This window comes from Sorex araneus, chromosome 11 (genome assembly GCF_027595985.1).
Source record: "Sorex araneus isolate mSorAra2 chromosome 11, mSorAra2.pri, whole genome shotgun sequence".
NCBI lineage: Eukaryota > Metazoa > Chordata > Mammalia > Eulipotyphla > Soricidae > Sorex > Sorex araneus.
This window is the reverse complement of record NC_073312.1, coordinates 38,128,347-38,141,145: the sequence shown is the minus strand read 5'-3', so window position 1 is coordinate 38,141,145 and position 12,799 is coordinate 38,128,347. Positions and strand designations below refer to the sequence as shown.

The window sequence follows — 12,799 nt, the reverse complement described above, 5'->3', positions numbered from 1 at the left end:
GACCATATGGGATGCTGGGAATCGAACCAGGCCAGTCGCGTGCAAGGCAAATGCCCTACATGCTGTGCTATTGCTCTAGCTCCCCCAGTCCTGAGATTTTAGCAGCCTCTCCTTACTAGTCTTTCCCAACAATTGGAGGCTCTTTCAGGGTCAGGGGAATGAGACCTACTGTCCCTGTTTTTGGCATATCGAACACACCATGGGTAGCTTGCCAGGCTCTGCCCATGTCGGCGGTATACTCTCAGGGCTCTCCGATATTTATTTTACATATATATATGTGTGTATATATAAAAAACTAAAAATTGTGTTATTTTATTGCAACATATTAATAATTGAGATAAAAAGCAATTACTTAACAATGGTCCTATTAAAAATGTTTATGTACAATTGGGGGCTGGAGAGATAGCACAGCGGGTAGAGCGTTTGCCTTGCACGCGGCTGACCTGGGTTCAAATCCCAGCATCCCATATGGTCCCCTGAGCATGGCCAGGGGTAATTCCTGAGTGCTGAGCCAGGAGTAACCCCTGTGCATCGCCAGGTGTGACCCACAAAGCAAAAAAAAATAAAAATGTTTATGTACAACTAACCAATGCTAACTATAACTTTATGTGGGATTACAGCATAGATTAGAAAGCACCTATGGGGGCTGGATCCATAGCACTGCGAGAAGGGCGTTTGCCTTGCATGCAGCTGTCTTAACATGGGCTAATAAATCTAATGACATTTAAGTTGAAATCACTCTGAAAGTCATCAGATTCATTAGCACCCAATAGTTAAGTCTATTCTACCTTTGCACTACAAATGGAAAAACAAATCTGATGACAACACATCTGTATACAACATGGCTGACTGGATATTTCACATCCTCTGTTGACATCATGACTTTGAGGAGTTTAAGAAGTCAATGAAGAAAGTAACTGAAGATAAGAGAACTAGAGCTAAAAAGTGTAGTTGAAAAGGTAACTGAACTAATGCAATCTTATAACAAAATTTTAACAGATGAGAAACTGGATAAGCAGTTATAGATGTGCAAAAAATTTTTTCATGAGATTGAATCCTAAAGATACTGTGAACATTGTTTAAAGGACAAGGAGTTAGACTATTATATAAAATCGAGACTAAAGCGATAGTACAATGGGTAAGGCACTTTCCTTGAAGGTCCCCAGCATCACACATGGTCCCCCAAGCCCTGCCAAGAGTGATTCTTGAGCACAGTGCCAGAAGTAAGTACTGAGCACTGCTGGGTGTGCCCCACCCCAAAAGAATATTATATAAACTTAACTGATAGAGCAGCAGCAGGGTCTAATGGGACTGACTCCAATATTGAACATTCTACCATGGGTAAAATGCTATCAAAAGGCACAACACATCACAAAGAAACCTTCCATAAAAGGAGCAAACAATACTGCAAACTTCAATACAGGGATTTTCTGACTCGGCAGTGGTTAGGGTTTGCTCTTCCAAGTACTCGGGAGACTATACAGGATGCTGGGGACCAGCATCAGCAACATGGAAGGCAAGTGCCCCTCCCGTTGTACTATTTCTCTGGTATCCCAAACTTAACCATTGTTTAAGAAATTGCCACAGCTATCATGATCTAGTAACCAACACGAGCAGTCATTAACATCAAATCTTGAGGCAAGACCAGATTATCAAGACGGATCGGGTGATGGACAGAATTTTTAGCAACAATGAAGCTGTTTGTTTTATTTTTTATTGTTTTGGTAACCATACCTAGTAGTGCTCAAGCCCATCAGTGCCCAAGCACTTTTTATCTTTTTTTGCCATACTCAGTGGTGCTCACAGCTTCTTTGCTCTGCATTCAGGAATCACTCCTGGTAGTGTTTAGGCAAACAGGTGGGATGCCAAGGACAAAACCTGGCTCAGCTGTGTGCAGGGTAAATACCCTATCTGCTGTACTATTTCTCTGACCCACAATAATGTATTTTAAAAATAAAGTATAACATTCCTTTTTTTTAAAGGCAGAATGCTATTATGCACTTAATAACTACAGTGTAGACTAACAGTAAGTTCTATATGTACTAGAAAACCAAAATATCCACACAATTTGCTTTACAAGTAACTGCAGCAGCCTGGAGTAAGAACACACAATAGTTCCAAGAAATGCCTATATCTACTACTTCTCAGGTTTCCAGGCAGTAATTTTAACAATGTGAATTAAACATGGCATACATGCAAATAAAGATCACTTTTTTTTTCTTTTTGGGTCACACCCAGTGGTGTTCAGGGGTTACTCCTGACTTTTGCACTCAAAAATTACTCCTGGCGATGCTCAGGGATGCTGGGAATCGAACCCGGTTCGGCCGAGTGCAAGGTAAATGCCCTACCAGATGTGCTATTGCTTCAGTCCCAAAGATTACGATTTTGGAGGTTTTAAGATTCCATATGATTAGTGTTTTTAATGTCTGCTTTGTAATCAGAAGGAAACTGAATTGAAAATGAAACTGAATCCCAGCATTACCACCCACAAGTTAATTCCAGTAAATTCTCTAGCCCAAATCAAGTTTTCTCATTTGTGAAATGAATACAGTATCACCTACCAGGCAGCAGAGAAAAGATAGTTAAACAAAAATCTAGGAAAATGGCTAAATAAGATGCATCTTTTTTTTTTTGCATTTCTTTTTTGGTCACGCCCAGCAGTGTTCAGGGACTTACTCCTTGCTCTATACTCAGGGATCACTTCTGATGCTCTCAGACCATATTGGATGCTGAAGATCAAATCTGGTCAGTCACATGCAAGGCAAGCACCCATTCTGCTATACTATCACTCCAGTCTCCAAACTATAACTGATTAACTACAATTTTTTTTTATTATTCCCATAAATTTCAGAAGGAACTTCATGACTGAAAATCTGATAATTTTTTTACTTCCTACTCTGTTTCAGGCCTTTTTAGATATTAAAATTTTAAGGGTGCGTGATATGGCTCAGTGGTAGAACACTTTTTTTTGCATATGTAATGCTCTGGTACTGCCAAATATAAAGAAGGAAAACAACCTTCCTAGCATAGTATGAGACAGCTCTTTGCTTCAGTATAAACAATAACTTTGTTAAACCGCTTTACAATATTACATAACATACAGTGATAACTCCTAATAGAAAATAATACCTTTTGTCCTCTGCTTTGGGTATTCGCATGAAATGATCTGTGATTTTAGAATCCTTTTTTCCATGCAGCTTGGAACTTCTGCATTCCACATTCATACTGGTAGTGTTTCCAGGTACTTTGGTGTTTAAATCATTTATGCCGGTACGACTCTCTCCTCCTTCAAATTGGAAGTGTAGTCTCATTTCCCCGCCCTTAGCAGAAGACCGTTTTCTCAACTCAGTGTCAGCTTCCCTTGCTTGGAACCTTGGTTTATTTGCTATTTGAGAGGAACTGCTCTCTTCATGTTCATCAAAACCTGGACTTGTCTCTTCATCTGCTTCTGAGTCCTGACAACTATATTTGGAATTATCTACATCCATTGGAGACTCGGGTTCACTTTCTTTCTCAAATGGAGAATTCCCTAAACTACTTTCTTGTCTACTCAATTTATTGGCGTTTTTTAGTCCAGTACCAACATCATCAGAGCCAATGTCTGACAAAGGACTCTCTGGTACCACATCTATCTCTTCTGACTCACAACCTACACACTCTTCCACAGGATGGCAAGATTTGCTACATTTCTGTTGACTTCTGTCTTCTATGACCTGTTCATCTTCTATACTTTGCTCTATAAGCTTAGCAGGTGTCAAAAATTGTTGATTATCTCTACTTTCCTCACTCTCTGTGTCACTGTGATCATCATTTTGGGGTGACTGACCAACATTAGCATTACCGAATTGCTCTGGCACCAGCGTGACTACTGGAGGTTCACTTTCCAAAAGCTGTTCTGTATGTTTTCCTTCGTTTTGCCACTTACACATAGCTGCAGTCTGATGCTGGTTCAAATACTGTGTATTTTTTTCAACCGATGATTTGTCCAGACTTAGTTGAGAGACGTTTTCTAATTTTTCCCTATTATGTTGATAAAAGTTGTCTTTTTGTACAGAACTCATTATGGATTCTACTCTTGTGTTGTTGTTTTCTTTACTATGCAAACTATAGGAAAACACAAAGAAATAATTATACAGTAGAAATTATGAAGCAAAAAAATAATCACTCAACCACTGTCACTGTCGTCCCATTGTTCATCGATTTGCTTGAGCAGGCACCAGTAACGTCTCCATTGTGAGACTTCCTGTTACTGTTTTTGATATATCGAATACGCCATGGATAGCCTGCCAGGCTCTGCCATGCGGGCGATATATTCTTAGTAGCTTGCCAAGCTCTCCGAGAGGGGCGGAAGAATCGAACCTGGGTCAGTCATGTGCAAGACAAAAGCTCTACCCGCTGCACTATAGCTCCAGCCCTACTTAAACACATTTATGAAAATGTTATAGCAGTAACTAAACTATCCATAACTACCTGAGCATACAACAGTCTTTTATAAATCCATGTCTTTTCACATATGCCTATAATGCCCACCTGCCCCTAGCTCTTCTTTTAATTCTTACATCTATATTCACTTTCTTTGTAATCTCTCAAGTAGAGGTAAAGTTGATTATTCTATATGCTAGCCTTCTCGTAGCTTATATCTTCACTGTCATATTTATTATGTATATAATTTCTATGTGCTTTTGTGCCTGTCATCACAACATGAATAATTTCTTGGGGGCTCAGGAGCTACTCCCAGGGTTGCTCGAACTGTGTAGTATCAGGGATCTAAATCAGGGTTCCCACATACAAAGCACGTACTCTGGTGCATGATCTCTCAATCCTGTACATATCTTAAAGACAGAAACTAACATTCATCTGTCTTTTTAAATTGTTTTGTGGGGAGGGTCACACCTAAAGATGCTCAGGGGTTACTCCTGATTATATGCTCAGGAATCACTCCTGGTGGGCTCAGGAGACCACATTGGATGCCAGGGATGAAACCCGGGTCAGCCAGGTACAAGGCAAGCATCCTACTTGCTGTACTATCTCACCGGGCCCTTATTTGTCTTTCTATCTCAAATATGTGAGGTATTTGAAACAAAAGAGGCTGTACTATCTCACTGGGCCCTTATTTGTCTTTCTATCTCAAATATATGAGATATTTGAAACAAAGGAGGCTGTACTATCTCACCAGGCCCTTATTTGTCTTTCTATCTCAAATATATGAGATATCTGAAACAAAGGAGGCTGTACTATCTCACCGTGCCCTTATTTGTCTTTCTATCTCAAATATATGAGATATTTGAAACAAAGGAGGCTATAATAGATATGACTATAAAAATCAGATTTCAGAAACAAAGAATAAATAAGTACAAAAAAAAAGAGAATACCAGGAGAGAAAATAGCATGGACAAGATAAAAGCACCCATGTCACGTTATTCATTTCTCCATAAATGCGTGTTTTTATACCTTTCTGACTCTGCTGTCTTGATTCCTTTAGTGTCCATCCAACTGGTAATAGTCTTCTGTCTGGAAACTGTATTTAAAAAAAAAGAAACAACCCCAAAATATTAATGTACATGCATTTACACCTCCAAAGTATACTGTATACTGTATACTTTCTCTTTGGAGGTGTATACAGAAAGTATCTACATCCATTTGCACAAGCAATTACCTGATTGGCATATGCCAGGTGAGCTTTTGAGAGATAATAGATAAAAGCACTTTACTTGGCACCCATGGCACCCTATTCTGAAAAATGAAATGATAAGGACATTATATTTGTGACAGAATTATTAGTCCATGTGCGAATGTAATATTCATGTCAATGAAAGGGAAATCCTTAAAAGTAAACTCTCTAGGTACAGAAGCAAAGATTTTTGTTATGTGACACTTAGGAAAGTTGCAACATATTCTACTGTAGGGAAACAAGAATCTACCCCTTAAAATAAGTATTTGGGGAAAGGTTAATTGCACCAGAGCCTTCAGCCCTCAAAACACAATGTATGTTGACTGTGAAAAGGTATTTAACTGTCATTTTCTGGGTGTCTCCCTGAGGATCAGATCTAATTTTCTCAATAGAGATGAAGGAACTTAAATCCACATCTTTTTGTCTAAAATACCTTTTCTGTATATAACCTGACCTTCCCTTTCTTCTTTTCAATTTCAATTCACTCTTTGTATAAGCTAAGTTAAACAAATATGGGGTCTATAACCACAATTGTCACTCAATTTTGCTGTTTCTCTCCCATGTTTAAAAAAATTATACATGCTATTAATAAACTGCCTTTAACTTTTTTTTTTAAAAAAAGAAAGTATCTACAGTATATATGTAAGTTCTTTGGGCTAAACAAAAATTAATCACTTTTTACATATGCAAGCAATAGGACACAAAAGAGGAACATAAATATAAATACATTTGGTACAGAGTAGAAAGTGACTAGTCCCTAAGTTAGTATGTTCAATAATAATTAGCATAGAGGCTCTGGAGTCACACCATCTAGATTCAAATCCTGAATCTCCCACTGGAGACCTAAGTGACTGTGAGAAGCCATCTCTTAAGACTTAGATCTCTTATCTATAAAGATGCTAATTAAAAATACCACTCCTAAAGCTACCTCGAGGTCTAAATTAAACAATAACCCATAAAAAGTATATAGGGTACTACCTGGTAGATACTCAATGTTAGTTCTTTATGTATGTATGTGTGTATATATATATATATATACACATATAGATATATATAATGAATCTTTATATATATAAAAAACTAACATATATATGTATATGTTATATATATATATAAATTCTTTTTTAGTTTTTGAGTTATACCTGGATGTGCTCAGGGATTACTCCTGGCTCTGTGCAAAGTGATTACTCCTGGTGATGACTGAGGGACCACCTGTGGTGTCTGAGATCGAGCTGGAGATGGTAGCATGCAAGTCAAGCATCTCAACTGCTGCCCCAATTTCTCAGGCCCTTAAATGTTATTCCTTAACTATTTGGTATTCAAAGAGATTTCTGAAGGAATTTTGATATTTCCTATGAAGTCTTCTTTAGATATCTTGACTAAGTGGGATAACGTGATGTCTGACTTGTGTCTTGAATAAGCATATAAAAGAAAAATTATGCCCCTCCCCTGACAGACTGTGTCACTTGTGTCAAAACAAATACTGGATTGTGGTCCTGTTGCCTCCCTACACCCCACCACACCTACACCGATGAGACTGAGTAGTACCATAATGACAATGTCCTAGCACAGCTCCTTAAGCACTGCTTGAGAGCACTTCCCCCTAAAAAGTCACACTTAAGAGATGTAATTTCAAGTCCTTGGTGTCAGTGCCTGCCTATAGCTGTATTGCACTGTTCCCAATCCTGCTAATCTCCCAGGAGAGTACCCCCAGTGGAACAGGTCTGGAGCCTAAGAAGCAAATCAAGACCCTAGCCTAGAGCCCCCAGCCCAATCCCTGTCCCAGAGAAGTCCTGGATGTCAGTGCTTGCCTGCAGCATCATCCCACCATCCCTAACCTTGCTAAGCCCCCAAAGAAATGCAGACACAATGGGGAAACTACATAAAAGTTCACCAAGCCCAAGGAATAAAGATAATGGATCAGAAGGCTTTACTAGCACCAACCAGTTCTATAACTTCTCAGACAATGACATGAAACAAATAAACATGATACAGGTAAACATGATACAAATGTTTAATGAGCTTAAAGAAACAATGCTATATATATAAGAAAGCATGAGTACACATAAGAAAACTATAATAAAAAAAAAGAAAACTATAATCAAAAGTGAGAGAACTAAAGAATGTGGTTAGTAAAATTTAAAAAATCAAAACAACCATTCAATGGAAGGCCTCAAGAGCACAGTGACAACAGTTAAGGAAAAAATAGCGAGCTAGTGAGCTCCATGATGGAATGCTAGAAACCTATATAAACCAACAAAATATGGAAAAAAAAGACTAAAAAAAAATGAACACCACACCAAGAAACTAGGGGATGACTTCAAGAGGAATAATATAAGAAACAGAGTCCCTGAAGAAGAGTAAGGAGAAACCGATGACGAACCAATAGTCCAATAAAACCCAAAAAAAGCAAATAAATAAAAGATAAGAAGAATCAGTTGTTCAAAAATCACAGAAAAGATACTCCCAGAACTGAAGAGTACATGAGCCCAGATATAAGAGGCCTGATGGGACCCAGCAAGGAGAGATTTAAAAAGGAAAAATCCAAGACACGAGGGTGGGAGTGATAGTATAGAGGGTAGGGTGTTTGCATGCAGACGATCTAGGTTTGATCCTGGGCACCCCATATAGTCTCCCAAGCCCCACCAGAAGTGAGTCCTGAGCACGGAGCCAGGAGTAAACACTGAGCACTGCCAGGTGTGCACCCTCCTCCCCACAAATAAATCTAAAATATATTGTAATCAAAATGACAAAAGCTAAAGACAGGGGAATGGGGGAGGTATATCGTGATTCTTGGTGGTGGAATATGTGCACTGGTGAAGGGATGGGTGTTTGAGCATTGTATAACTGAGACTTTAACCTGAAAGCTTTGTAACTTTCCACATGGTGAATTAATAAAAGAATTAAAAAAAAAAAAGCTAAAGACAGAGAATATCGAAAGTTTCAAGATCAAAAAAGGAACTGACATACAAAGGAAATCCTGTAAGATTTATGGCACATTTATCAAATGAGACTCCATGGGTCAGAAAAAAATGAGGAGATATAGTAAAAAATGCTGAATGAAATGAATGCCTTACCAGGAACACTTAATCTAGCTAGATTATCATTCCCATTCAAAGGAATGATACAAAATTTCAGACAGCTTAAACAGGAGTTTAACAGCATAAGCCCTAAAACCAGTTTTGCAAGAAGCATACAGAGATTCTTCTCTAAAAGGCAAGACAAACCCCCAATTATGTTACACTCCTACAAAATGATGGCAATAAATCCCTCCATATCAATAATCTCACTCAACATTAACAGGCTAAACTCACCAATCAATAGATCAATCGACAGAGTGGCAGGATGGACCAGAAACCTGAACCCAACATTCTGCTGCCTACAAGAGAATAGTCAGGGTAAATTCAGGCTCAAAGTCAAAGGCTATAAACATTGCTTACAGGCAAACAATGTCTTTTAAAAAGCCAGGATGACCACAGAGATGAACAGAAACTTCTTCAAAGTCAAGATACCAATGGCCAAAAGACATAGGAAAAAATGGTCAGCATCACTTATCATGTGGGAAATGTAAATCAAAACAACAACGAGGTAATAGTTCAGGACACTGAGACTGGCTCAAAATCAAAAACAACCAGTGTTAGCAAGGATGTGGGGATAAAGGGGTCCTTACTCAACACTGGTGAGAATGTAGACTGGTCCAGTCTTTTTGGAAAACAATATGAATACTTCTCAATAAAACTATGAACTGGTCTTCCATATGATCTAGCATTCAATTCCACTTCTTGGCACTTGCCCTAAGGGCCCAAAAACTCTTCTGATGAAAAGACATTTGTACTCATCTGTTTATTGCAGTACTATTTACAATAGCCCACATCTGGAAACAGCCCGTGTCCCAGATGACTGAATAAAGAAACCGGAATACTACTCAGCTTTAAGAAAACGTGAAATGCTATTTGCGGCTATGTGGAGAAATCTGGAGTGTATTATGCTGAATGAAGTTAGTCAGAAGGAGAGGAATAGATATAGAAGGATTACCCTCATATATGGTACATAAAGCAACACAGTAAAGAAACAACAAATACTCAAAGGCAAAAGAAACTGAGAACTGATATTTAATAGGAAGCACATTACTGTAGGGGGTTAGAGGATAAGAGAGGGGTAAGGTGGGGATACTGGAACATGGTGTGGGAAGCTGACACTCCGGTCGATGGTGTGGTGTAGGAACATTTCTTGCATGAAATCCTGTATCAATACTATATATCATAGTGAATAAAAATCATTCATTGGAGGCCAAAGCTCAAAGGGTTGAGTGTATGTTCAATCAACAGCACTGTAAGGCCCGCTGAGTACTGTCGGGAGCCAGGAGTAGGCCCTGATGTGGTCCAAAAACTAAAAAATTCATACAATTTTCTGTAGAAACAAACAGATGACATAAAACATGGTAACATTCAGCCGTGTTTCAAAGGAACATCCCACTTCCACACTCCCTTTCATTCAACAGCAGCAATATAGGTGTGGTAAAAGCAAAAAAAGCACTAGACAGCTGGAGAATTTTGAGATGAAGAAAGAAAAAAGATGAAGATGATTCTGAAAGCACTGAGACTATAAGAATAGTGAGGCTAGGAGACAAGTCAGACAAGTTTCCTAACCATTCACCAATAGCTTATATACAGCCTATTCCTAGATCAACTACCTAGAGTTTTTCTCCATGATCTATCAGGAAGAAAAGGAGAGTCCCGAAAGCAATAACTAAACAAACCATTCTTCACCAGAATGTAAAAAGCATGTTGAGTTTTCTCCTAGCCACAAATCTGCAAATGTCACTCAATATAAGAAACACACCCAGGAAAATAAGTAACACAAAATTTAAAGTTACCGAATTAAAACTGATTCCCTCCCCCACCCTTTTCTCCTAAGAAACTTTTATTTTTATTTTAATTTTTTTGCTTTTTGGGTCACACCCAGCGATGCACAGGGGTTACTCCTGGCTCTGCACTCAGGAATTACCCCTGGTGGTGCTCAGGGGACCATATGGGATGCTGGGAATTGAACCCGGGTGGGCCGCGTGCAAGGCAAACACCCTACCCACTGCGTTATTGCTCCAGCCCCAGAAACTACTTTTAAAACTTAATGCTAACTTCCGGGAAAACTACAAAATTTGAAACAACAGTTTTTGATACAAATTTAGAATCTAAGCAATTTAATCAGTGTCCTGTCCCAGGTATATAAAAAACATCTATACATGTACAGCCCAACCCAAGTATTATTTTGGTTCCTCTTCTGTAGCGAACAAGAAAATCCAAGTGTGGAATGACTGTCCTCCATCACCTGTAACTAACTCCTTTCCCTTGTCTAACAGGGCCAACTTCCAGTGATGGGGCTATCAAGGAGGGCTATATCTGGCAGTGCCATGCTACATTAGGGATCAAATTCCGACCCTCACACACTCAAGGCACATGCTTCCCTCGAGTCATATCCCAAGGCCCTCCTCCTCCTTTATACTCAAATAAAGTTCATGGGACCACAAAATGAGTCTGTTAAAGAAGTTGGAAACAGTACTTGCAGAGGGAGGTGGGAAGGGGGGGAACCGGACACTGTTCTCCTTCACCAAGTCCTAAATCTACATCTTAAGTTTACAGCCTAAATCTTAGCTACCCCCTTTCCTCTACAACCTTAGCCCCAACTTTAAAAAGATCAGAATCCTCAGCATTGCCTCTATGACCCCGCTCCCTATGGTCTGACCTTTGCTGACCCATCCGAACCTCATCTCCCACCACTTTCACCGCGGGGGTGTGGGGGGCGAGGAAAGTAGACACACGTCCCTCCTCTCCTCTCCTGTTCATCTAATTTCCCTCATTCTTCAGTCCTCAAATCCATTTCAGGTGTCGCTCAGCTTGGCAGAGCACGTCCTTCGCCTGTCTGAGTTCCAAAGCCGGAACACCGGGCCCTGGACACCTGCCCCCCTCCTCCAAATGGGGAAATCTCATTTTCTGAGAAACTACTTTCCACCCCACGGACTGGGATGGGTTCTCCCAACTTCTACCAGAACGCTGCCGTCCCTCCCTTATCGGGGCTAAGTGACTTCATTTTTTTTTTTATTATGCAGACTTCTGCAACTGTCCTTCTCTCCGGATGGATTTTGAGAGTGAAGTCCGAGGCCAAACAAGCTCCGGCGGCTCAGCACCGTCAACCTGAGACTAGAATCACCAACCACGCCCACGGGGCACTTCAGAGCGCCACAGCCCCGGACTCTGGAATCTCAACAGCGGGACGCTGGGCCTTTCCTCACCGCTAGAGGTGGCAGTGTCGCACACCCCACCAGACCTCCTTCCGGGCATCTGCTCGGTCACCCCGCCAGGAGAGCAAAGCTGCCCGGTGAGAAGGCTGCTCACCAGGCGTTCTCAATGGCAAGGGAGGGCGTGGGGGTGGGGGCGACCCTTACGACCACCCCCAGGTGCATGCCAAGACCGGGAAAAGGGTGAAACCCGGAGTCCCCTGGTGTCTTAAGACAAAAGCCCGGGATGAGTTTCGGGACTGAGGCGAAGTACAAGCATCTTTAGTTTCCCCCCACGTACCAAGCGAGGTGGTGCTGCCTCGGTGCGGTCCCGCCCGCCCCGGGATGCAGCCTGGCGAGGACGGTGGGGCCCTGAGCCGCACGGGAGCGTTCTTGGGGTCGGGGACGCGCCTCTGCCGGCCGGAGAAACGCCGGGCGTCAGAAGCGGCAGCCGGAGAAGTTGCAGAAGCGGCCCAGCGCGGTCGCTTGGTGCAGGGCTCACAGCCGGGGCCCGCGCTCATGCTGGGACCCGCAGCGAAGAGTCCCCGGGCCGGCCCGGGCGGGAACGCCTCATTCACTAACCCTGAGAGGGACGGACGGCGCCTTTTTCCCGGCGCCTCGCGGCACCATCCCCTCTCAGCCGCTGCCTGGCTTCTCTGAAGCTGCTGATCGCGCCGGCCTCCGGGAGCTCAGGCTCTAGCCAGCCGCCCGTGCGCCTTCTGCCTCTGGAACCCGATCCGCCTCGGGGAGCGCCGCTTGGAGTCCGCCTTCCTTCACTTTCCCACCACCGGAAAGCTGCCGTCAGGTGCGCCTGGTTCCGTGCCGTAACGCTGTCGCAAAGCGGAAGTGTGGAG

The 12,799-nt window shown here is 41.6% G+C and overlaps 1 protein-coding gene across 2 annotated transcripts in view; it reads right to left on the bottom strand.

The window, feature by feature from the left end:
• Positions 1-12,736, bottom strand: part of PARG (poly(ADP-ribose) glycohydrolase) — a 101,985-nt gene extending 89,249 nt beyond the window's left edge. The window contains exons 1-3 of one of the 2 annotated variants that reach the window (XR_008627045.1): positions 12,247-12,736; positions 5,452-5,518; positions 3,130-4,104 (exon numbers count right to left, since the gene is read on the bottom strand). Coding sequence is in view for 1 of the 2 variants with exons in the window: in XM_004607388.3 (XP_004607445.2) it covers positions 3,130-4,104; positions 5,452-5,518; positions 12,247-12,466 (1,262 nt within the window). In the remaining variant the exon portion in view is untranslated. The remainder of the gene's footprint in view (positions 1-3,129; positions 4,105-5,451; positions 5,519-12,246) is intronic. The other variant, XM_004607388.3, reaches the window with a different exon arrangement.
• Positions 12,737-12,799: the final 63 nt, after the last annotated feature.